The 24,687-nt window shown below is 35.9% G+C and overlaps 1 protein-coding gene across 5 annotated transcripts in view; it reads right to left on the bottom strand.

Annotated features, from left to right (window-relative positions):
- Positions 1 to 24,687, bottom strand: part of mast2 (microtubule associated serine/threonine kinase 2) — a 135,768-nt gene that overhangs the window by 22,248 nt on the left and 88,833 nt on the right. For 3 of the 5 annotated variants that reach the window (XR_014211536.1, XM_082189853.1, XM_082189855.1), the window contains 5 exons: positions 9,086 to 9,177; positions 3,959 to 4,034; positions 3,315 to 3,335; positions 1,664 to 1,742; positions 537 to 691 (listed from right to left, as the gene is read on the bottom strand). Coding sequence is in view for 4 of the 5 variants with exons in the window: in XM_082189853.1 (XP_082045979.1) it covers positions 537 to 691; positions 1,664 to 1,742; positions 3,315 to 3,335; positions 3,959 to 4,034; positions 9,086 to 9,177 (423 nt within the window). In the remaining variant the exon portion in view is untranslated. The remainder of the gene's footprint in view (positions 1 to 536; positions 692 to 1,663; positions 1,743 to 3,314; positions 3,336 to 3,958; positions 4,035 to 9,085; positions 9,178 to 24,687) is intronic. The other 2 variants (XM_082189854.1, XM_082189856.1) reach the window with 1 other exon arrangement.

Below are 24,687 nucleotides of genomic sequence, written 5' to 3'. Positions count from 1 at the left end.
TGGTGACTCATATTACTCATTAAAGTAATACAGTTTTATTTTTTTTATTAAATCAGAATAAAGGCAGTAAAACAAATACTACATATGAAAATATAATTATTCTTTTACAGTAATATGTTTTTTTTTTGTTTTTTTTTGTTTTTTTGTAATGAGAATTGGTGGAAATAATGTTCATTCAATTAAATGTACATTTCATTTCAAATTGACAATTTGCATTATTCTGGGGTTAAATATGACATGGACATTTTATTGACAGGCAGAGAGAGGCATGAAGAAGATGTGAAGGCAGAGGAGTGAAGAGGCATCAATGTGAAGGGCACAAAGGCTGAATTATTTGTCTTCTACCTTAAAGGAGGGAGTTAAGAGTCTAGAGAATGAGGTGGCAGAGTCCTGTCAGATCTGAAGATTTGGCCTTTAAAAATGTGAGTGAGTGAGAGCCTGAGGGCCCAGCTGACATCACACACACTCACAACGTCAAGTTCACTTGAAAGGCAACTTTTGATTGCTGTGAAATGGGAATCTGTAAGTGTTTGTACCTGAGACTGCGGGAGCGCGGTCGCATGGCTGGCGATCTTCTCCCGTCCTCATCCGTGATGCTCTCTGAGCTGAAGTGTTTGGTGAGGAAATGCAGCTCGTCTGCAGTGGGCTGGAAGGGCAACTGGTGCAGCTTCTCCTGAGATGAACATGATGACTGTGAGAAGCAGAGAGGGAGGGATTACAAGGACAGAAGGCATTGCATAGGCTGCCCTGACTCTCAATCAACTGCATTTGTTTGCCGAAAAGTTGTTGATTGTTAGTCTTTGCAAATAGCAAATAAATTTTCCTCAAAATATTTAGGCCAAATGGGAAAAATATTGAAAATAAATAAATACATTTTTATTTAACTATAATATATAGCTTTTTTTTCCTTCTATTTTTTAAATAAATAAATAGATAAATAATAAAATCATGAGAAAATGTCCAGGTTATATAAAAAATAAGTTACTAATTATATTTTGCATAAAGAAATTGGAACCTATTTTAGGACCATTAATTGCATTATGACATTATTACTTTAATACAAATATATGTATTAAACTATAACTTATAACTATATTACATGATGATAATTGCCATTAAAATATTATGACATAGCAAAAAATCTTAATGACCCTAACAATAGGCTTTATTTTCATTATAATATATATTTCTTTATTTCTGGACATTTCTTAAGAGTTTTCTTAAGACATTTAGTTCTTAATCAGTAGATTTTTCCCCTTATGTTTTGAGTTGAATACAATCTCTGCAGCCTTTAGAATACAAATTTGGCCTGAACTAGAAAATGTATTTTCATCTTTCTGCAGAGACTTTAATGGGGCTTGTGCGGTTTGAACTGATTCCCCAATGAAAGCAGCAGCCAGACTGAGTTACAGTCAATTTTCGGGGACAGAACTCTTTTGAAGTGAATGCATTGATATGAAGCTACTGGCTTTACTTCAGGCTAAGGGGGACCTGCTTTGTGCCTAGAGTTTATCCCACTGTAGGGTCAATAGGATAAACCTTCCGGGCAAGTTAAGGCTTGGGATCAAATGCAATACCAAACAGTGAGGCATATATCTGGGGGTTGAGACAACACAGAGGGACTACAGAAAGAACATGAGCACAAACACACACAGATACTCACCGAGACTGTTGAGCTGGGGGTGTTGGTTCCATAGCCAGAGGACGGCAGAGAGGCGAGAGACCAGCGACGACCATCCGTCCTAAAAGTGTGGATGAGGGAAAGGTGAAAATCTGGTCTTGACAAATCACTGCTGATATTCTTGCAAGTATCAGGACCAGTATAAATACATAGCACAAGGAGCATTCAGACGAACAACAATAAAAATCACACAATCAGAGCAGAATAAAGCACCACAGATTAAAATGTCCACAAAAACTAACATTTGAACAATAAACAATGACGATGATTATTAAATTCAACTGTGCAGCTAAATAAGGCTTGCTTATGAGAGCCATTTAGCATCTGTAATAATGGCTAAGCTGCCCATACAGGAACTTACTTTTATTTCAGATATGCATATGAAGCCTTTTCATGCAGATCAAATAAATATCACAGTGTGAATTCACCCTACGTGGTATGATGCCTTTTAGCACACAACTGCAACACGTTGAAATATCATTCAAGCACATAAATCAATGATGAATGATATTAGGAATTTAGCAGAGAGTAAGCGTCCCTTTACTTGGACATTTTGCATAATCTATTTGACCCCTGATTACAATGTGCAAAACATACACAAGACATTAATGATTTTAATAATCACAGGTACAACTGTAGCAAATAAGACATTAAAAAATACAGTACCATTTAAAAGTTTGGGGTCAGTAAGATTTTTTTTTAACAAATTAATTTAGCAAGGATGCATTAAATTGACCAAATGTGACACTGAAGATATTTTTTAAGAAATTCAATGCTTATTCATCAAATAATCCTTCAATATGAAGAGTTGTTCATGCCAAGTTCATATGAAATTCATGTAATGTTTGGTTTTCAAAAAAATAGTAGGCAAAACAATGGTATCCAAGATTGATAATAATAAGAATTTTCTTGGGTAGTAAATCAGCATATTAGAATGATTTCTGAAAAATCCCGTGACACTGAAGACTGGAGTAATCGCTGTTGAAAATTCCCTTTTTGCTATAACAGGAACAAAATGCATATTAAAATATAAAACAGTTATTTTAAATTGCAATAATCTTTCACAATATTACTGTTTTTTATGCCGAGACTTTCAAAAACATGAAAAATCTTACCAACCCCAAACTTTTGAATGGCAGTGTACATCTTTAATTTAAATAATTTTGATATGAAAATATTGCACAAGAAAACATGTAGCCAACATTTACCACATGTTTACATCTTTTAGATGTAAACATGTGGTGTAAACATGTGGTAAATGTTGGCTACATGTTTTCTTGTGTAGAGAGAGAGAGAAGAGAGAGAGAGAGAGAGAGAGAGAGAGAGAGAGAGAGAGAGAGAGAGAGAGAGAGAGAGAGAGAGAGAGAGAGAGAATATTGATAATTTCATTTATGCCAAGAAACTTGTGGAATATTTTTGAAGATTGGATATCAGTTCTAAGCACACAGTCAAGCTGAATGAGTTGGGATGATTAATAATTGATCATTCCAATACATAAATTAAGTTGTCTGAGATGTTTTTAAACACATCTGACTGTCAGCTCTAATGAAATGGAAACATGATGTTTGGTGTAAACAGCCATGCTGAAAGCAGACAGGAAATTATGTTGTAAGGGAAGCGGGGTAATTATTACCTGTCAGCCCTGTGTCCATGACTGTATGGAAGAGAGTACAGCATTAAAAAGAGATGCTACTGTGAAGGCTTCTAATGTGCATCTTTTACTTTCTCATGACCTTCACTCACACTAGCAGATTCAGCTCTCCCTTACGTTAAATGTGGAATTTGTATACACCGAATTGGATTCTTGTCTTAAAGTTATTTTGTAACATCAGTGTGCTGTACTTTGTCCATTAGGTGGCACTGTTGGTCCATGAGCGATTTCGACTGGATGACTCAATGGTCTTTGTTCTATGGCTGACATTCAAACGAATCTTTTTAATTAAGCCTGGGGTCATCAGCTCTGTGTTCTCTCCCAGTAGTTAAAGCATTACCATCTTTTGCTGCTCAATTACCAATTCAGATTTACTCATTAAAATTCTTGGTGTCATTATTCAGAGCCACAGTGAAGGATTACAAATGAATTGAAAGTGGGGTGCTTAATAACCAGCAGATGAGAGGCAAACTATGACAACAATATTTGCAAGAAGAGCAAAGAGATTTCTTGCTCAGTACTTGCTCAAACATGATAAAAAGTTTTATAAGAACTTACTCACAGAATGTGAAATATTGTACAATTAAATGTTTTGTTCTATAAGATGCTGATAAACTGTGACTCACCTGCGAGCTGGCACAAAAGAGAAGTGGGCCGCAGTGTTTGGGGAGAAATTGCGTGGACTGTCCAATGGGCTGGATCCTGAAAAAGACCAAACACTTGACATTTAGGGAATTATTCACAACAATTAAGCTCAACTACCCATTATCAGGCAAGACGGGTACAAATAACTGCTGGGAAAAAAGCACAGACTTCGTACTTTAAACCACTAGGAGGCATATCATGCCCCTCATAAGTAAACATAATAGCCCTACGGTACTTCCCTCTTCTTTTCTGCTAAAATCTTTCCCCTTTATTTTATTCATCAAAGCCCTTTTAAGATAACAAAACCCTTTAGAAGAGTGGGCTTCTTATGTAGGCTGTGTTGAGACCAGAGGTACAGGGATAAAACACACTTTGATCACAGGTCTTTTCTTTTCTCCTGCACAGCTCTCTGAGAATAGATTAGTGCGTAGAATGTGAAGCACTTATGGTGTTTAAGTGCTTTAGACAACAGGGTCCCTTCCACTAAAAATGCCTCAAGTAGAGTGATATTTCATAATGAGTGATATAAAATGATTTGCAGACCATGAGCAAAGAATCCTTTATTGATTAACTGATTAATTGATTAGCTCCAATTTATATTCAGGCGCTTTTGCTAAAACATACTCTTTATCTCTATTCCAGTGATATTTAAATGGCAAGAAGATTTCATAGCCTGGGCTCACAGTATGGCATATTTTTAAGTCACAATTTAGGATAGATTACATAGAGCGTAGCTTATAGATTAAGACATGCATAACTGCTATGACTAATATTACTAGAAAAAAAAGTGATCTAAAAACCACTATTCCTAGTCATGTGTGAATTAAGAAGCACAGATCCAGGCATCATCAATCAATCCAGTCAATCCGAGCAACGGGGTGCTTCTATCTGGACTGTCTAGTGCAGCTCGAGTCACAATCCCCCATGCATTAATCATGCATTAATGCATTCGTCAAGCGGCCTGTGCCAAATCTTAAATATTAATGAGAGCATAATTCTTTGTCAGGAAGTGACTGTAGGAACAGCTGCGCACAGCTGGACTGGGACACGGAGCAGTGTGGATCTGTCACGGAGATGCATTCATTTCAAGGAGAATCCCATCATGGAGAGTGTAGGAGAAGGCATAATGGTATGCTACACAGCGAAACATCTGCTTATTTTTCATCACGGAAACTGTAGAGGATGAAGGGTTAGCTGAAGAGAAGCAGACTCTTTCTCATACGATACACAGCTGAGAGAAGAAAACCAATCAGCACCCTGTTGAATTACACATGCTACGTTCACACCACAGCTGGATGTGTTTTCTGGATGATAGTGTGAAAATCACAGAATCTTGTGTGAAAATAAACAGCATACTAACAGATTTTTTAAAATGTGACAGGAATAAATGCAACGTTTTTGTCAATCTAACTCAACATCCTTCATAACTGCATGCTTAATTTATCCTTGGATCATTCATAATATGAATGTATATATTGCACAATATTAAGTACTGCACAGAAAAAAAATAAAATAAAAATACAATTAAATAATATTATATATAGATAAAATATTATTACACTTTGATAAATATTAAAATACTAATGCTAATTAATAAAACAGAGTAAATAAATGTTATTCGAATTTATAATAAGTAATAATAATAAATGAAATCACGTAAAATTATACAATAACATTTATGAAAAAAAAAATCTTAAATAGAAAATTAAGTGCTGGAATTTGCAAAGGTTAAAAATCAGATGTTTTGTGATCTTCATTTTTTTTCACATAGCGATCAATTATGTTCTATACAGATCAATCTAATATGCTTACTGAAACAACAGCATCACAGTAGTGGTGAGTGCTTTCCAGTTCTTTCAGATCTATTTGTTTTAAGTGTAATGATTCACAAAGCACTGAGTGCAGTATTTAATTCTTGTGCTGCTGGTGACATAACCTGGCAAACAGCTTCCTGAAACAGACTGTAATGGGGTGCAGTGTAGCAGTGCATACCCCCTGTTGATTGAGCTCAGTTGAGTTTGAAATAATTTAGCCTCCGCCGCTTTTGTTGGCAGTCACATTAAAATGCTGCTAATGGCTTTGAAGTGCTTAAAATGAAGCAGCATTTGGGTTTATGTTCCCTTTTAGATGTAAATATTGCAAGCACACAACTGAGTGATGCAGTATGGACAAAAACAAACAATGTTTCCTCATGTGATTTATATCAGGACTGAGCACTTCAAAGTACAATATTAATATAAAAATCCTGAATCTTTATTCTACAATGCTAGTGTGGTGACAAACTAAGCTTTTTGTTGTCTCTTTACGCACTGTACTGTGTGTGCTGATGGTTTAATCCAGTAATTCAGTGAGAAGATGGAGTTGACAAGCCGACGTCAATGATTAGGACTGCAGCACAGTATTTACCATTTTAAGAGCCCGGCTGAACAGTGTGAGCATGATCCAAGCGCTTTATGTGTGCTCATGACTGGAGATCAGTTATAAACACACAATCAGTCATCTCCTTAATCTCTCTACACACACACACACACACACACACACACACACGCACACACACACACACACGAGAGAGAGAGAGAGAGAGAGAGAGAGAGAGAGAGAGAGAGAGAGAGAGAGAGAGAGAGAGAGAGAGAGAGAGAGAGCTGACTTTGACAGCTGATCTCCTGCTGGCTTTGACAGCTGATCTCTCCATTTCTCTATCATGCTCAGGGGATACACCTACCGGAGCAGCAGCACCTTTACAAAGTGTTTTTTCACCAGCTCCAGCTTTTACTGTGACAACTGCTGTGACACCAAGGCTCGAAACTGCAACCATTTTGGTCGCATATGCTCCCGGAAATAATTGTTGAGGTGCGACCTGTTTTAATTTCTCTACAAAACGTTCGCCAATTACTGCACACAATGTGCCTGCTGTGAGCTGACACAGTGATCAATCCACTGTTCTATCACATAACCAACTAAACTTCATCTTTACGTTCTTAACTTTAAAGCAGATTTTAGGTTGGTTAATATTAGCCGTCAATCACTCACTTTCACTGCGCTCCACTGTCACGTGACAAGGAGCTAACTAGCGTGCAAAATGAAAAGAGCTGAAGAGAGAAGATAAAAATCACACTGCTACATATCTCATACCCAGCACTTGATTCGTCTTGGTTAACTACTTCACTAAAACACTCCCTCCCACACTCCCAACATTTTAGGTGTGGTGCTCCTAACATTTTAGTATATATAAACATTTTAGTTGTGGTGCTCCTACATTTTTGCTGGTGCTTCTAACTTTTTAAAGGTTGAGAGCACCAGTGCTACCAATTAAAAAAAGTTAATTTCGAGCCCTTTTGTTTTTTATTAAATACTGAAACTCAAAGTGAAAGATTTTAATATAATTAGTTTTATAATTATAAAACAATGGTACATTTATAAACAAACACTAATAAATGCTGAAAAAGGTTATTGTTCATAGTTAGTTCATAATAACTAGACTAATGAACTAATGTTAGCAAACTGATTGTAAGCAATGACTATCATATTATGGTGTTTGTGGTCACTGCCATGTTGAAAATACTTCAAGTTCCAATTTTATTAGTGGACTGAGAGGTTCTACTGCAGCACTCCCTGTATTTTGCACCATCCATTTTTCTTTCTGTTAATAAAATGGCCAGGTGCCCAAAGCAGGAAACTACCATCACTATAATTCACTGAAGATATGGTGTTTTGTGGCCTGTGTTAGATTTTGCACAAAGTAAATCATATCGTTTTTCAGTTAAAAGCTATATCTTGGTCTCTTCTGACCACAAAATATCTTTCCTACATTATAAAAGGGTCACTATATGGTTATTACTGGCAAATCCCTGACGTGTTTTCACATGGTGTTTCTTGACTAATGGCTTCTTTTGGCCACCCATAGATTCTTTCCTTGTGAAATATTCTTCTTAAGAATGCTCTTTAGCTTACTTCATAGCAGTTCTTTGAAATTACAATTTAAATCATGATATTTTAACTGTTGGGTTACATAGAGTGCTGGCTATTTTAATGATCCTTATAACACATCTAATGTCCAATTTTTGCCATTTGCGTACTCCTCATTTGCAATTATGTATAATGAAAATGTTTGCTTGCACTCAATGACACCACAAAGGCAACTGAGAATCACTCATATGAAAACATAAAACGATCTTCTCCTTACATAAACACTACTTTAGTTTGTGCGTATGTATAACACATGGATTTGATTATGCCTCATGTTTTACAGGTTAATAAAAAAAAATTCAAACAAGAATGACATAATTCCGACAAGACAGAAGGCAAAAATCTTCCAATCCACAAGGAGGAGATGCCTGAGAAATTGCATTACAAAATGCCAACTGTCAATCTATTCATGATGCACATGTATTAGATGAGAAATCCCTGCGCCACATTTGAATTACTCCATGGCAAACTGAGATGGTTGCTATGGAGATATAATGTAATATTTTGTGAACAGCTGCCACACAGCTTTCCATTTTTATGTGACAAGATGAACAGCATGTGTGTCTTACTTGTGAAGTGTGTACAATTTGTATGGCTCTGGTCCAGACTCTAGTAAAGTGCCTACTGTCTTATGTGGCCAGCTACCTACTAAGACAACATGCTAACAAAAAATAAACCTTGAAAATTACTGAAATGCTCTAAATAGGCATCAACTCTTAAAGTTAAAGGATAACTTAACCTTAAAATAAAGTCAGTGTACCCCAACATGATACTAATAACACAAACACATAGTATACACAAATATAGGGTGAAAAAGTTCATTTCTAATAAGATCTAACTTTTTTTATTGATATTTCAGTACTAAATAAAATGCATTTCTAATCAACATTTACTCTGTCCGCCATCTTGGGTGCTTATATATATATATATATATATATATATATATATATATATATATATATATATATATATATATATATATATATATATATATATATATAAAACAAGTAATCTTATAAGGCAGCATAATGTTTCTGCCTATTGTTTGGAACAGACTTTACATTGGGAACATAAAAAGGCCTAAACATGTATTTTTGGTAAACAGCTCAAAAGGGTTTAAAACACAGAGGTATATCTTTTACCTGGGTGTCCGTGCAGTGGAGAATGGGGTCGAGGCAGAGTGGGAGAAGTGCTGGATGTCACTATCAAACTCTTTCTGTTGCTGGTCCGACAGCTGTAAAAAAAAGAACCAAAATACACTTATTCTCATACACTTATGCATAATAATGACTAAATAGACTCATTGCGCTATCGTGCCAAAACATTAATTAAGAGGACGATCTTTAGATCAAATAAATGTAAAAACAGACATTGTAAAGTATTGAGTATTAGAGTTTTTTTTTTTAACGTTTATTTATCCAGGTAAACTGTTTGAGAACCACTTCTCATTTACAAACATGACCTGGCCAAGAAGCTACAGGAATAAATAGGAATATACTGTAAATAGGAACAGAGTATGCCCATTCAAAAAGATTACAGAGAGCAAAGAACAGAATTGCTTCTCCTTTGAAATGGCAGTGGTGTCAGACAGTTACTCTCTTATTCAGGTCACACAAACCTGTCTCATTTTATGAGGCTGGGAGTGCACAGAATTATCTGTTCTTTTTTCGTCTAGCGTAAATGCTAAAAGCCTTCAGCTCAAGCTGAAAGGGGGAAAAACAGCCACCTACAGCTCAAATGAACCTTGAGACCTCCAGCTAGGACTATACAGTCTTACGCTCCATTGAAGAGAGGAGAGATTTCAGAACTGCAAGATGGAGAGCAGTGTGGTGAAAAGTAAAGGATGAGTGCTCTTTAATTCGATGTGAGCAAAATATTGACACACACAGCAAACGATCAAAAAGGCAATCTATGAGAAAAATCACAGAGAAATCCCGATACTGCTTTTCGCATCTACAATCCATTACACTACATTATAATGATGCACAGTTTTGAGTTTGCAGTCTGAATTGAATGTGATGACATAAAAAGCATGTGCTCCATGAAATATTGCCAAGACAGGGTATAGGCTACATTCTCTTAAGTGACTACACTAAGACAAATATGATCTCATACTGTAAGAGTCACACAAAAAAGTCATTTTTCAGTGAATAAACTCACAGAATCAGTCAGAATTGTTACAGAACGGCAAGTCATTACTTTCAGTAGTGTCTGACTTGAAATTATGTTTTGTGTAGTTAAGGTTGTGAAACTTAAACCAGTATAATAACTGTTTGTTCATTATGAAAAGGTGTAGTTAAAGATTACCATAAGCAGCACAATTGCATGTTTTGTAATTTTTTCAATTAATAATAATTTTAATTAAGACTAAATAAAATTAAAATAAATACAACCAATGAAAATATTTTCTAAAAAAATCTTTAAAACATTACAGCATACTTACATCCTGATCACCCTGTCGGGGTTTATTCTGCGATAGCAACCGGCTGGATATAAATTATTACTTACATAATTATTATTATATTTTTTTAATCTAACTCTTTACATATGAGCTAATTAAACAATAATAATTTAGTTAATTACAGTGACAATGAAGGAATAACTCACTATTTGTATAGCCTATTAATATATTAACAAGGTAAACACTACAATATATTAATTATGAATTAGCTACAAACTAATAGTTTGCAAATTATTTTTAAGTAGGCTACTTTATTACTGAATACTTATAAAGTGTTACCCATTATTAAAAGCAATTATTCATTATTCAAATGTCTTTAAAATAAATGTCACTATTCTGTCATATCAAAAACAAGTCAAAAACAAATCCAAATACCCACTGGGTATGAGCGTTTATAAAAACAGAAATCTGCACCACACACTGTAGGAGATTGTCCATAGCTGTGAGCTTTTCACACATTTTACAGTATGTTACTGCTGTTCTGTGACTTTTCAGACCATGACAATGACATTAAAAGTGTTTGGTAATTTTCTGGATAACTGCATGAATGCATCTTGGTCCAAACAGTGTTGCAGAAAGAGTAAGTATCACAGCAGAGACCTGCGCCACTTTCACAGTGGCAGCCATCACTCAGTGTGTAATGGAGGTTCAGAAGTGAGTTGAGTCACAGCAGGAGACATGGAGAGAAAGAGAAAGAGAGGGGTGGGATGAAGAAAAAAAGCGAGAAAGCAGGAGAAAATCGATGACTCACAAGCTAACGCTGGCACATTAATACTTAAAGAAAGGCCTTTCTTCTAAATTGCCTGATAAGAAAGGCTTTCTTTTGGTGCTGGCTTAAAGATTTTTTTTTTTTTTTTTTTTTTTTTTTTGAGAATGATGTTAGGTAAAAGATCATCAGAAAAGCACTTTGATTTTGTCTGCCAAGATGTGCATGCTGACCGCAAAGTGCTTAAAAATGTTTACGATCAAGAAATCTCACATCTCCTACTCACAGAGGGGCTTATACTGCATCTATTTACTCTACAATAAAGATCTAACAGCAGCATGCTCGGAGTAGAGCAGTCTGTTCGTGTCAAAGCAAGACCAAGCAACCTGCAATATTAATGTTTCTTCAATGGATTTATGTTGATATTAACAATGAACCCATTTAATGACCTAATAAAACAGGGCTTCAATAAAGTAGTCTTATCTAAAAGAGCACTTACACTGACAGGGATCTGCAGCGACTCAAGTCATACATTTTCAATGAGAACTGGTAATTTTCAAAGACATGAGTGACAGCGGCCATCGGCAAAAGGATCTGAGTGCCGATGCAAAAAAAGGTTGAGAAAAAAAAAATCTCTCTATGCAAATAAAATCCAATAAAATAAAATAAAATAAAATAAAGATTCTATCAATGTGCAATGTTTAACAATGCTCTTGTGAGCTATACTGTAATTACTTAAAAAGTATCTACATATACTTTCTAAGAAAAAAATCATATTCTTAAAGGGGTCATCAGATGCAAAATTCACTTTTATATGGTGTTTGCATATAAATGTGTCTTTGCAGTGTGTGGACAACCACCATACAATGAAAAAAAAATCTAAACACTCAATAATCAAGCCATTTGGATTTTCTGCTCCGCCCACGACCACTGACTGACTGTCCCTTATTAGCATATTTCTTGTATTATCATATTTCCCATATTAGCATATTTACGCTCTCAGCCATTTGTATACTGTCCACCAAGGGAGCACTTTATGTGTCTTGTGTCGACACCCCCCATGGAAGAGAGGGGTGGGGTGAGCAGTTGCTCATTATCATTTAAAGAGACATGCACCGAAACGGGTCGCTGTGAACAGAGCTGTTTTTGAGGAAGTAAAAAGGGTGTTGTTTTACAAAACCATTGAGGAATTTTAACCAAAGTATGTTACAAACTTTAAATGAAGACCCTAAATAATCATACCAACTTGTGGAAAATGGGCATCCGATGACCCCTTTAAAGTGTCATGAAATCCCCTATTTGAACAATTATACATGGTCTGGTAAGCTCACAGTGCATTACACAAATACATATGTAACTGCATTTGTACTCAGCATGGAAAATATTTATCAATGTGCTGTGTTGTATTTTTAATAACTTTTGAGACTTATTCTGCTACATTTACATAAGCTGTTTGATTGGTTATATCAAGGAGCCCAGAAGAAAGTTTACACTCACAGCATTGATAGACTGTGTGTGTGTGTGTGTGTGTGTGTGTGTGTGTGTGTGTGTGTGTGTGTGTGTGTGTGTGTGTGTGTGTGTGTGTGTGGAAGACTCAGGGTCTACAGAAGAGAATTTATGCCATGAAACTCTTGCAAAGTGAAAAACATTGACTTGCGATCCATAAACACATCTCAACTACTGTATGTGATCTCTCAGTTTGAAGCGTCTGTCATAGAAAAGTGATGCATGCTGTCGTGAATCATTTAGTGACCCGCCTTCTCATAAAACAAGGACGCACAATCTCATGAATAATTATGAAACACCGATGAGTCATAGATGTACTATAATGTGAGAAATTATGCAGATTTTAAACCTGGTAGACGACAAAGATTTTGAACTCAGAGACAAAAATATAGCAAAAAGCTCAAAATTGATCAGTTTTGAAATTCAACTGAACAAATTCTTACATTATATTTTAAAATGTACAACACAAACACAAGAAAATATAGTTTAGTGTTTCATGACCCTTTCAGGGCTTGACAATAAGGACTGATTGATGGCCCGGGGCCAGCGTGAAAGACACTCGGGCCAGTTGACGGAACTGTCACTTGCCCGATCAGGCCAGTGCTGCATCTTCACAGAAGTTGATGATTTGCATATTTTTAAGCCTTGCCAATTTAAATATTCAAGCACTCGTAGACGTGAAAGTACCCCCGTCTCTCAGTTTGGTACTCACGTCTCACAGCACGAGAATACTCTTTCAAGTCTTCCTGAGCTTACAGAGACATATTTACACAAAATTCTAAAAAATCGTAAACATAGTCATGCATGTGTATATCGGATCCGTACAGCTCTTAAAGTGAAAGCAATCTACTATTCCTGCTGATGTCTTTTTTTATGTTAATCAAACAAAAGACAGAAGAAATAAAATCGCTCACTGCACTTGACTGAATAACTGTAATAAGAGTTAATCTATATTTATACAGTGAAGACTATGCAGCGATATTTTACATTTGATTACTATTTCTGTACCTGAAAATCAAGTTTAGACCTACATGAAAAACCTAAAAAAAAAACTGTTTAGTTCATTTTTAAATGTTTGTTCTGTTGTATTTATTTTTTCCATTTAATACTTAAGATACTTATACCTTTTAAATCTTCTCTTGCAGGTTTTTTTTTTTTATTCTTACCAGAGATACTTTCAATAAATATATTTTTACTTTTACTCGAGAATGACTGTCACACAATGTCACAACAGCCACAACCTCAATGTAAAAAATGTCTAACCTCTCCAAGTCAAAATTTTCTAGTGACTGGTCACATCAAAATGTTTTAATTGGCCCAAGTGTAATTCTTGTTGCAATAGTCTGTTAACATTGGCTCAATGAGAAATAATACGACAGACTAATTGAAAAATTTAGATGTAACCAGTCACTAGATATTTTTGACTTGGGGATGTAATTTTTTTTACAGTGCTGTGCTGTCATGAAAGTTAACGCAGCTGAACAACGGCCAAGATGTTAAAATTTCACATTGTTTATAGGTGAGTGTGTGGGTGGATATCGATTTTATTTTATTTTATATTAGCAAAAATGAACAAAATGTAAGTGCATTTTGCCATAAATTGAGCTTGAATGTGAAACCCCAGGAGGCATGCTGCTGAAAAGAGCTGCACGTTCTCATTAAAACTTCATTCCATCAATAGAAAATAAAAGGGGGGGAAACATGGCAGCAAAAAAACCCCGGTGCAATTTACATGCTAATAACATGTGCAGCTGTGCAGGGTTCACGCATGCGAAAAGAAAGTTATCCCTTAATTACAGTAATTGGAGAGAGAATTGCTTCTAAACACCAAGAAATGTCAATTCTATTTGCGAGCAAACTTGCTTGTTTTCATTTCCGTCTGAATTCATTTGCATTTGTTTGAATTAATTAAGCTTCTTTTGGACTTATTTGAGTGAAACCGGATTTGTTTTGGGCTGTTTTGAATGACATTATGTTTGGTAGAACTTGTTTAGGTTTGGATACAATTAACAACCATGAACATGGAGTATATTTATGAATCTGGTGTCTCCAAGCTTGCGTCTATAGTTTTTGTTTTACCGTCTGTTTAATAACAAATGTTGTGCATTTGTTAATGCATCTTAGTGAATAGAGGCACTGCTTGTTTGAAATTTTTATTAAGTTTACATCAGTTCAAATGGACATTGCATCTCTCTGAAAGTGGGTCATCTGAACTAAGCAAAAAATAATCCATTCACACACTCACTTATCCTGGATTAGATTGTACAAATACTCCAGTAAAAAGCTAACATATAAGAAAACACACTCATGCACACATAGCCTTAAGTATACATCTTGAGGATGAGAGATGCTATAGTGAGATGTTTGTGAGAGACTGTCAGAGCTCTTCCACTCTATTCATCCGATCTTGATTATAGAAAAGCCAGATGAGACGCTATAATAGAGGGTCTTCATTCATGAGAAATTAGAGTCTCGGTAGATAACAGAAGGAAATTACACCCCACTACACTGCTGGGCAGGATAATGTCAGCTAAACTGCCTTTACTTTGCCCTGCACCCCAGGCAACAGAATAACGCTGTGTCCGGACACATCCTGACAGTTTTCCAGCAACAAGTCTTAAATATGTCTTAAAATGTAGGCAACAACAAGTAGCCTAATTTTTCTGTCCTTGCTAAAAGCAAAAAGACATAATTACAGCCACAGCGTCTCTGCAGAGTGCTTAAATCAAATTTAAGACCTTTTTTTAAGACTTGCACAAATACGATTAATACTGTATGTCCATGCAGAACAAACCTACAGTACTTACAAACCTAAGAAAGGAAGAAAGAATGATATAGAAAGAAATGCATAATGTTGGACTTTTAATTATAAATAAGCCGGAATTACACACTCTTACAACCATCTACAACATGTAACAATATAAACACCATAATGTAGACACTGTCATAATTTATCAACAGTAAATCTTAAGCAATCCTTTTTTGCATATATGCTTGGTATTCATTATTTGTGAACTGTTTTGAAACCGCAAGCATGTAGCCTAGAACGTGCAACAGCACCGCATTTTGACTTGAACATGTAGTGCATACATTTATTTGATTCAATCATAGCATTTATAAGTTTAATAATTAAATTTAATAAGACTTGTTTTATACGTTTAAAATATAAAGACTTTTAATTACCTGGAATTTCATTCAAATTAATTTAAGACATTTTAAGACTGTTTGAAGACCAACTGCAGCCAATCAAAATCTATTTGCTGCTAAAGTTATGTGGAAATTTCACTCTGAGTGGAACAGAAATCAATGACTTACAAAATGTCTTGTCGGATAGATAGGAGACAAACTTGGATTTTACATAGAAGAGATGGCATTTATCACTTGCCGCTTTATCACATTGTGACAGTGTTATTTCACATCTGCACATAAAAGCATTGAGTACTATGACTTAAATTCCCTGTGAAATGACAGGTGTTTAAATGTTCTTCTAATTGCATTGAAAATTTTAAACACACCTAAGTATGTAAACAGATTGATATGCATCAACAGATGGTATGCACAAACAAAATAAATATAACATAAAATATAAATATAAAACATTATTAAAGACAAGTAAACTGTCTATAATAAAATAAGAACAAATAATCAAACTACAAGCAATAGCACAAATAAAAAATAGAACAAAGATACAAATAAAAAAAACAATGCAGGTTTTTCAGGTAGATCTCAGTAGTTAGATACAGATTAGGTAGAATAGGTACAGAAATCGAATAAAGTAATCAAATGTAAAATAACACTGCAAAGTCTTCACTGTATAAATTAAATATAGATTCATCCTTACAAAAGTTATTCAGTCAAGAGCAGTGACTGAGTTTTGTTGTTTTATTAACATTAAAAACATGGACAACAGCAAGATTATAGGCTGTTGTCACTTTAAGACAATGCACGGACACAATTTACTGATAGTGTTACACATGAAGTGTCTTTCTTGACTGTTTAGTTTACGTTCACTTAATGGGATAGTTTTTACAAACCTGTATGAGTTTCTTTCTTCTGTTGAACACAAAAGATATTTGTCAGTCACCTAATGTGAAATTTGGTTGCTTATGCAAGTGATTTACTTGCATTGTAGAGGTTTTAGATTAGGTATGCACGATATATATATATAGAGAGAAATTATTGAAATAATACAAATGTTCATATTGCGATATGCATTTTGCAACGGCTTGTGATAACTGCATGATTTTAATACTTAAAAAAAAAAAAAAAAATCAATAAGTAAAGTACTCACGCACACAGAAAGCCCAAATACGCACAAATGTGTAACAATATACTGGATTCGACAGCAGCCTAATAAACCTGTTTCTGTCTGTGTGCTTAATGTTAATTAAACAACAAAAGACAAAGAGAAACTCACTCACTACTCATGACTGAATAACTTTTGTATCTTTAATAAGAATCAGTATTTAATTCATACAGTGAAGACTAAGCAGTGTTTTATTTTTACATTTGATTATTCAATTTATGTTGTTAAATAAACCTAATTTAGTCCTACCTAAAACCCTAAACCCACTGGTTTACACTGACGTTAAAAATGACACTTACTTTTTATGTAATGCTAAAGGTTAGTTATAGGGATGTTTTCTACTTACAAAAAAAAAGTGAAATATGTATGTTGGTTATATCATTTTCAGTTTTTAAATATATTTCAAATATAATTTAAATTTATTTTACACACTTAAAGCATTATTGTATCACATATTGCATTTGTCTTCAATATTGTGCATATATATATATATATATATATATATATATATATATATATATATTTTTTTTTTATTATTTTTTTTTTTTATTCAGCTGGTTAGCATTTCAAAGGATTACCCACCTTATAGACTGAAGAAAACAGAGTGGTTTTCGGTCTAGGGCTCATACTGCGAAACGTCATGAGCTGAATGGTAATTGCCATGAGCAGATGCAACGAGCCAATTAATACTGAACACTGCAATTATGAGCAAACACCTGCTAACCTAGCGCTCCACCCCACTCAACACTGTGGACAGGTTGAGAGGGGGAAAATGATCAAATAAACAAATGCATTGCCTCTTTTATAACAAGCTTGACCCGATTTGAGGTTTGGCAAGCATAATATAATGGATACAATGGGAATAGCATGTTTCAAGAGATGCAAAAGGGTCGGACAGAATCAATGCTGGCCAGAAAGCCAATTACGACACTGATCGTTTCTGCCTTGAGTTTCCTTCCTGTAATCAAGGTACTATCAATATTGTGCACAGTCATTTTCATTTTAAATTAGACCAATTTTCTTCTCGAAAGATGGGAATATAGTGGCCCCAAAGCTGCCACATGTATAATTATTACACTGCCTGTAGCTTTTCCTATGTGGATCATTAAAATGCATACAACCATCAACCACTGTCTGAAATACAATGAATCAATGACTGAGACCTGCTCAGATGTGCCTATGAAGGCTTTCCACAGGCTAAGTGGCTATATTCAATGCAGAAAATTATGAAAAAGAGAAAGAGAGAAATCAATCGAGCAATCTATATCATCAAGGAAGAGGACAATTTAACAGTCTGAACAATCTGAAATTGGTTCTGCTGAATGTTTCATGAGATTCAAAGACTTGTCATGTGGAGTGACTATAATGAGAATGCTGAGGGGAGCCTGAACGATATGAGGCAACAGAGGAAGAGATAGAATGATGAAGAGAAAATAAGAAAGTGTAAAGAGAGATAAAGTTTAAGATTTAGTTATTACATCCCAAAGTGGCTGTGACAGCATCACATGGGCTCAAAAACGTACTGTTGAGAGGCAGCGTGAACATTCTGCTTGACTTTACATTTCTTTACATTTCCACTGTGTAACATGTTACACAGACCACATCAAGATATGATACCTCTGGGAAATTCCATAGTGGAGTCATGTGAGATGATACATGTTGACAAGTGAGGTGTCAAGGCTGCAGCTAGTTCGGCACCATCCCAGAGACAGAGGAAGAGGAGACTGGTGAGTTCTAATAGCTTCTCACACACACGCGCACACGCAAGAACGTTTGTGTGAGCGGTCAAATCCACTTCTTGGTCAAAATGTTTGTGTTGGCCGAAAAATTTATGTAAACAGTTTTTTTTCTTGTGGTTGTAAACAGGCAAATTGGGAGCATATGAATGCACTGCTGTTTAAAAGAGGGTTTAGAAAGATTTTTATTTAATGTTTTTTAAAAAGAAGTCTCAGCTACCACGGCTGCATATATTTAATAAAAATACAGTAAAAATTGTTATATTGTAAAATATAATTGACATTTTAAGTAACTGTTTCTATTTTAACATATTTGAAAAAAAAAAATGTTGTGTCTTGGTAAAGCTGAATTTTCAGGCACTATTACTCCCATCAGTGTCACAGGGTTTTTCAGAAATCATTCATTATTCTGGTAACACTTTACAATAAGGTTCATTAGTAAACATTCGTTAACACCTGGGTGTGCTCTTTGATACCAATCTTTCATTTGAAAGCCACGTTTCTAGCATCTGTAAAACCGCATTCTTCCATCTTAAAAATATATCTAAATTACGACATATGCTTCAATGAAAAATGCGGAACAGTTAGTTCATGCGTTCATGACCTCAAGGCTAGATTATTGTAATGCTCTACTGGGTGGTTGCCCTGCACGCTTAATAAACAAAGTCCAGTTGGTCCAAAACGCAGTATTAGTATTAGTCCAGTTCTGTCAACACTGCACTGGCTCCCTATTAAACATCGTATACATTTTTAAATATTGCTGACTACTTGCAAAGCACTAAATGGTTTAGCTCCCCAGTACTTGAGCGAGCTTTTAAAGCATTACAGTCCTTCACGTCTACTGCTATCTCAAAATTCTGGCCAGTTGATAATACCTAGAATATCAAAATCAACTGCAGGCGGTAGATCCTTCTCCTATTTAGCACCTAAACTTTGGAACAGTCTTCCTAACATTGTCCGGGAAGCAGACACACTCTGTCAGGTTAAATCTAGACTAAAAACGCAAATCTTTTACCTGGCATTCATATAGAACATTATACATTTCTATTATTCAAATCAGTTAAATTATTATTAGGCTGCACAGATTAGGTCAGCCGGAATCGGGGACACTTCCTATAACACCTGATGTTCTCATTACATCAAAAGAAGAATGGCATCTACGCTAATGTTAGTCTTTCTGTTTATTCCAAGGTTTACTAAAGTCAGCCGGATCCGGGCCGTATCCAGATCAGATGTTGGACCTGCACCTGGACCCATCCATTACGCATCCCTGAGGTGCCAGCCTCATCAGCCCTGTGAAGGCCTCATCGACACGACAGCCATCGGCACTGATCCTCAACTGATCCCCGTCTCCATACCGACGTGATGACTCCGACTTCCAATCCGATGGAACTGGATAAATATTCTGAATGTTCTGATCCAGTCTGACTTCTGACCTGTAATGCTGCCTGAATCATAATCATACACTGTTCGTTCGTTGGCCAGAGGAGAACTGGCCCCGACTGAGCCTGGTTTCTCCCATTTTTTTTCCTCCATTCTGTCACCTGATGGAGTTTTGGTTCATTGCCACTGTTGCCTTGGCTTTAGGCTTGCTTAGTTGGGGACATTTAATATTCAACGATATTATTGATCTGCCTTACTTAAGGTGGACGATGACGCAATTTTCTTCTAGAAACAAACTTTGTTGTATTATTTTCATGTTATCACTGTGAAGCTGCTTTGATACAATCTGTATTGTAAAAAGCGCTTTATTAACCTTTGTTAATATTAATTTCAACATTAACTAATGTTATTAAAATCAAAGGTTGTATTTGTTAACATTAACATTATGCACTGTGAACTAACATGAACAAACAATGAACAACTGAATTTTTATTAACTAACATTAACAAAGATTAATAAATACTGTAACAAATGTATTGCTCATGGTTAGTTCAGGAATCATTTCTCATCAATCATTTGAAACAGAATTCTTTTGTAACATTATAAGTGTCTTTACTGTCACTTTTGATCGATGCATCCTTGCAGAATAATGGTACGCCTGGTAAAGTATGGCAGTATAAATGGCAAGTCTATATGATTTTTTAAATGTATTCTCTGCTATACGAAATTCTGATTGCTTAGAAAGAAACAAGACACCTCTCGTCTATAAGATACATGATTCAAAGTCTCATTCATCCTTTCATACATCATTCACACCATGACTCCATACAGCACACAGTGCACTGCTCCAACCTCATAGCCACTGAATGAGTCAGACATTTAGCATCATTGTGAGAATGACCCTACTTCACAGAGATAGACGAAGAGCTGAAAGAAGCAGATCACTCTACAACAGCTCTGTTGCTATGCAAGCACTGTGCCCTCCCCTATATCTGTCTCTCCAGGCTACAGGAAGACAGCAAGAACACAAGCAGGGAAGGATGGAAAGCAATTACAGGTGATCTCTTTCAAACTCAAGCACACATTTGAGCACATCTGCGTGCAAGTTCACTCCGACATGGTAGGTCAGAGCAGAACTGCCCGGTCTCAAGCATCATTTTATGAAAGACTAACTTTGCTCGCCTGCGTGTTTGCGTGCATGTCTGGCCACGTCATAATTTGCTCTCCTGGCTGACGGGCGGCCGTTACTTTTACGCACATTGACCAAGAGGAAGGAACATTGTACGATGTGCATGTAGAGTGGCTGAAATGAGCGTGACCACCAGAATACACAACAACAACAGTGAGAAAATTCACACAGCACACAAACATAAGCAAAACCACAAGACTGCCTGCAGCATGCCATCCATTACAGCTCTTATGACTAAAAAAACAAGTTGACTAACATGATAAGAACAAACAGAAAGAACAGAGATAGAAAAAAGAAAATGGTGAGCTGTACCTCTTGGATCGGCGGAGCATGCTTCTCTCCGGCATAGAGAAATTAGAGAGAACGGTCCAGAAGGAGTCAGACATGATATCGGTGCACTAACATGGCTGTCATCCAAATATCAAATGTCAAAGCGGCAGAGAAGGAAGAACAGCTGGCTAAATGAACAGGCTTTCTATCTGATAGCAAGCACTAGATGATGTTCCTACAGCTGCTGCTGCCGGCAACCTGTGACACAACTAAAGCTATCGTGAGATACTGTCATGTGCTTTTTCTCTCTCTCTCTCTTCTCTCTCCTCAACACCCTCCACTCCTCTCTCTCTCTCTAACTCAAATACACAGCAGCACATGTATAAAGATGCAGCCAACTCTAAATACAACCTCCAGATTACCTCCAGAAGAGTCAGAGTGTGAGAGACTGCTAGTAAAACTAGAAATTTTTAGAGAAATAGTGAAACATTTTAATGCTAGATGATCTGTCAACCAGAAATGTCTGAATCCGACAAGAGTATTCAATACAGCATCCCTGGAGAAAGTGACGGGATTGAAGTGAAATGACAGGGGATTAAAGTGCACACACACGCACACACATATGCAGGATTATTCGGTCAAATGGTACAAGCATAAGTGAGATTTTCTGTGCGGTCCAAACTGTTCAGTCATTAGTCCAGCAGGTCAAAGGACTCAACTCAAAAAAGTGAAAAATGAGGAATCAAAAAGATAAACAAGGCTGTTTTAAATCATATGTGTTTTGCAGCAGGCTAGATGCAGACAGGCTTGGGAGCACTGTGTCACCTTGAGCAGACCGACACCATTGGCTCAGTCGCTTCAAGACACATATCAAAGAACAAACAGCTACTGTAGGGGAAGAAAACATCTCCACCCAACACCGGTGGAGGCAGGCAGTAGACAGTGCTAACATTGTATATATGAGGGCGTTTTCTCTGTGGAAGCAAGGGATTTTTTTGGGCTTCCTCAAAAAATTAAAATTGAAAGAGAAAATGACAGTGTGCAAACACAAAACAAAAAAAACAAATAGGCTACTACAAACTTTTTGCGAAAAATTATACAGTCCAAACGTGGCTCCAAATGATTAAAGGGTTATTAGTTCATCCCAAAAATGAAAATTATGTTATAATTTACTCACCCTCATGTTGTTCCAAACCAATAAGACTTTCGTTCATCTTCGGAGCGCAAATGAAGATATGATAAAATTAAAATAATAAAGATAAGATAAAGATAATAAAATCTGTCCCTCCATTGACAGGTAAGCAACTACCTTTTTGATGCTTCAAAAAGTTCATAAAAGTTCAATAAATTGTTTTGCCTTTTTTTAAACCATATACAGTATATACATACATCAAGTTATATTTAGTTTTACTGCTCAGGGTGTCCCCTGTCTGTGGCCTGTAATGCAAAAATTCAAAAATGCATAAATAAAAATAAATAAGCAAATCAATAAATAATGGCTAATACTAATATGGGCACCAAAATGTAGTTCATCTGTAATGTTACATTTAAATTTGTAGAACTTCATTATAGTTCTAGTGTATATCTATGGTTGATCAGTAGATGACAATGAGGATATTATTCGAACTGATCAGAGTCAGTCGATCGTAACTGAATTGGGGTTAATTTAATTTAATTATGCAGCTAGTCAGAGTATCACAAGAGAGAAAAAGTCTAGACAAAACAAAAAGGAGCTTTCATTCACATAAAAAAGTGGAATTAAGCGTGATGTGCAGTGAGATGAAAGAAATGATGGAGAAAAGGAATAAGCAACAGTCTTTGGAACAGTTCCCTGCCTTTCTCTTGAATGTCCTGTTGAGTTGAGCTCTTAAAGGTTTTAGGACTTCATTTCCTGCAGCTTCACTGTTGGTCTAAACCTGTGGGGAACTGTAAAAAAAAGCCTTTCCACTCATACAATAACATCTTTTAGAAATGGGAAATGATGTCTGGTCAAGCCAATACACATGGGAAATGAGGCTTCACAGGAAAGGAAAATGATTTTGAATACTTTCTATTATTGTGATCATGATCAATAGAGGATGGACAGCACAAAGTAAGGAAAGAAAATAGCTCCCTTTAAAAAAAAAAAAAAAAGAAGCAGACTGTAGTGATTTCCTCAAGCTATACTGAATGTGAATGGACTTTCCACACAGCTCCTGATCACTGTGCCCCCTAAATAACCTAAAATGAGTCCTTTATTACTTACAATGCAAAAAAAGACGTCCCGATAGCAGACTGTGCTCAGCAATTTGTCATCAAAAAAGAGATCAGTGATGGATCAAGGTGAACACACAAACACTTGTAGTCAAATGGGAGAGAACATGGAGTTCTGACATTCCAAAGCAACTCATTAGAGCAGAATCACTCTCATTCTGCTCCACAGGCATTCAACACACACACACACACACACACACACACACACACACACACACACACACACACACACACACACACACACACACACACACACACACACACACACACACACACACACACACACACACACACACACACACACACACACACACACACACACACACACACACACACACACACTTGAGTTAATGAGCAGGGCTTAAACAAACCATATCAAAGCTTACTGGCACCATATTTGCTCAAAATAATCTGGACAATAAGACTGGGCAATAACACAAAAAAAATGCACTACAGTTCAAAAGTTTGGGGTAAATAAGATGTACATTTAAGAAATGAATACTTTTATTCAACAAGGACTGCAAGTAAATGCCTAACATTATTACAGAAAATTTCTATTTCAGTTCTTTTGAACTTTCTATTCATCAAAGATGAAAAAATCTTTGTAATCTTGTAAAAATGTATCAGGGTTTCCACAAAAATATTAAGCAGCACAACTGTTTTCAACATTGATAATAATAATAAGAGATGTTTTGAGAGCACAATTTCTGAAGGATCACATGAGACTAGCTATGTTTCCATCCAAAGTTGCGAATTTAACTTAGCCGCAAAATTGGAATATCACATAAAACATAAAGCAGCATTTACATCCCATCCCACAAAAATGTTTCACTTCCTGGGAAACTGGTGCAAAATATCAGTTAAAAAAGCTGCTGCAATCGAAGAAGCCACTGTGGCTCTTTATTCCTACATCATAAATGACTTGCATCTCAGA

This window comes from Leuciscus leuciscus (genome assembly GCF_965113295.1).
Source record: "Leuciscus leuciscus genome assembly, chromosome: 14".
Taxonomy (NCBI): Eukaryota; Metazoa; Chordata; class Actinopteri; order Cypriniformes; family Leuciscidae; genus Leuciscus; species Leuciscus leuciscus.
This window is presented reverse-complemented; position numbering and strand designations above follow the sequence as displayed.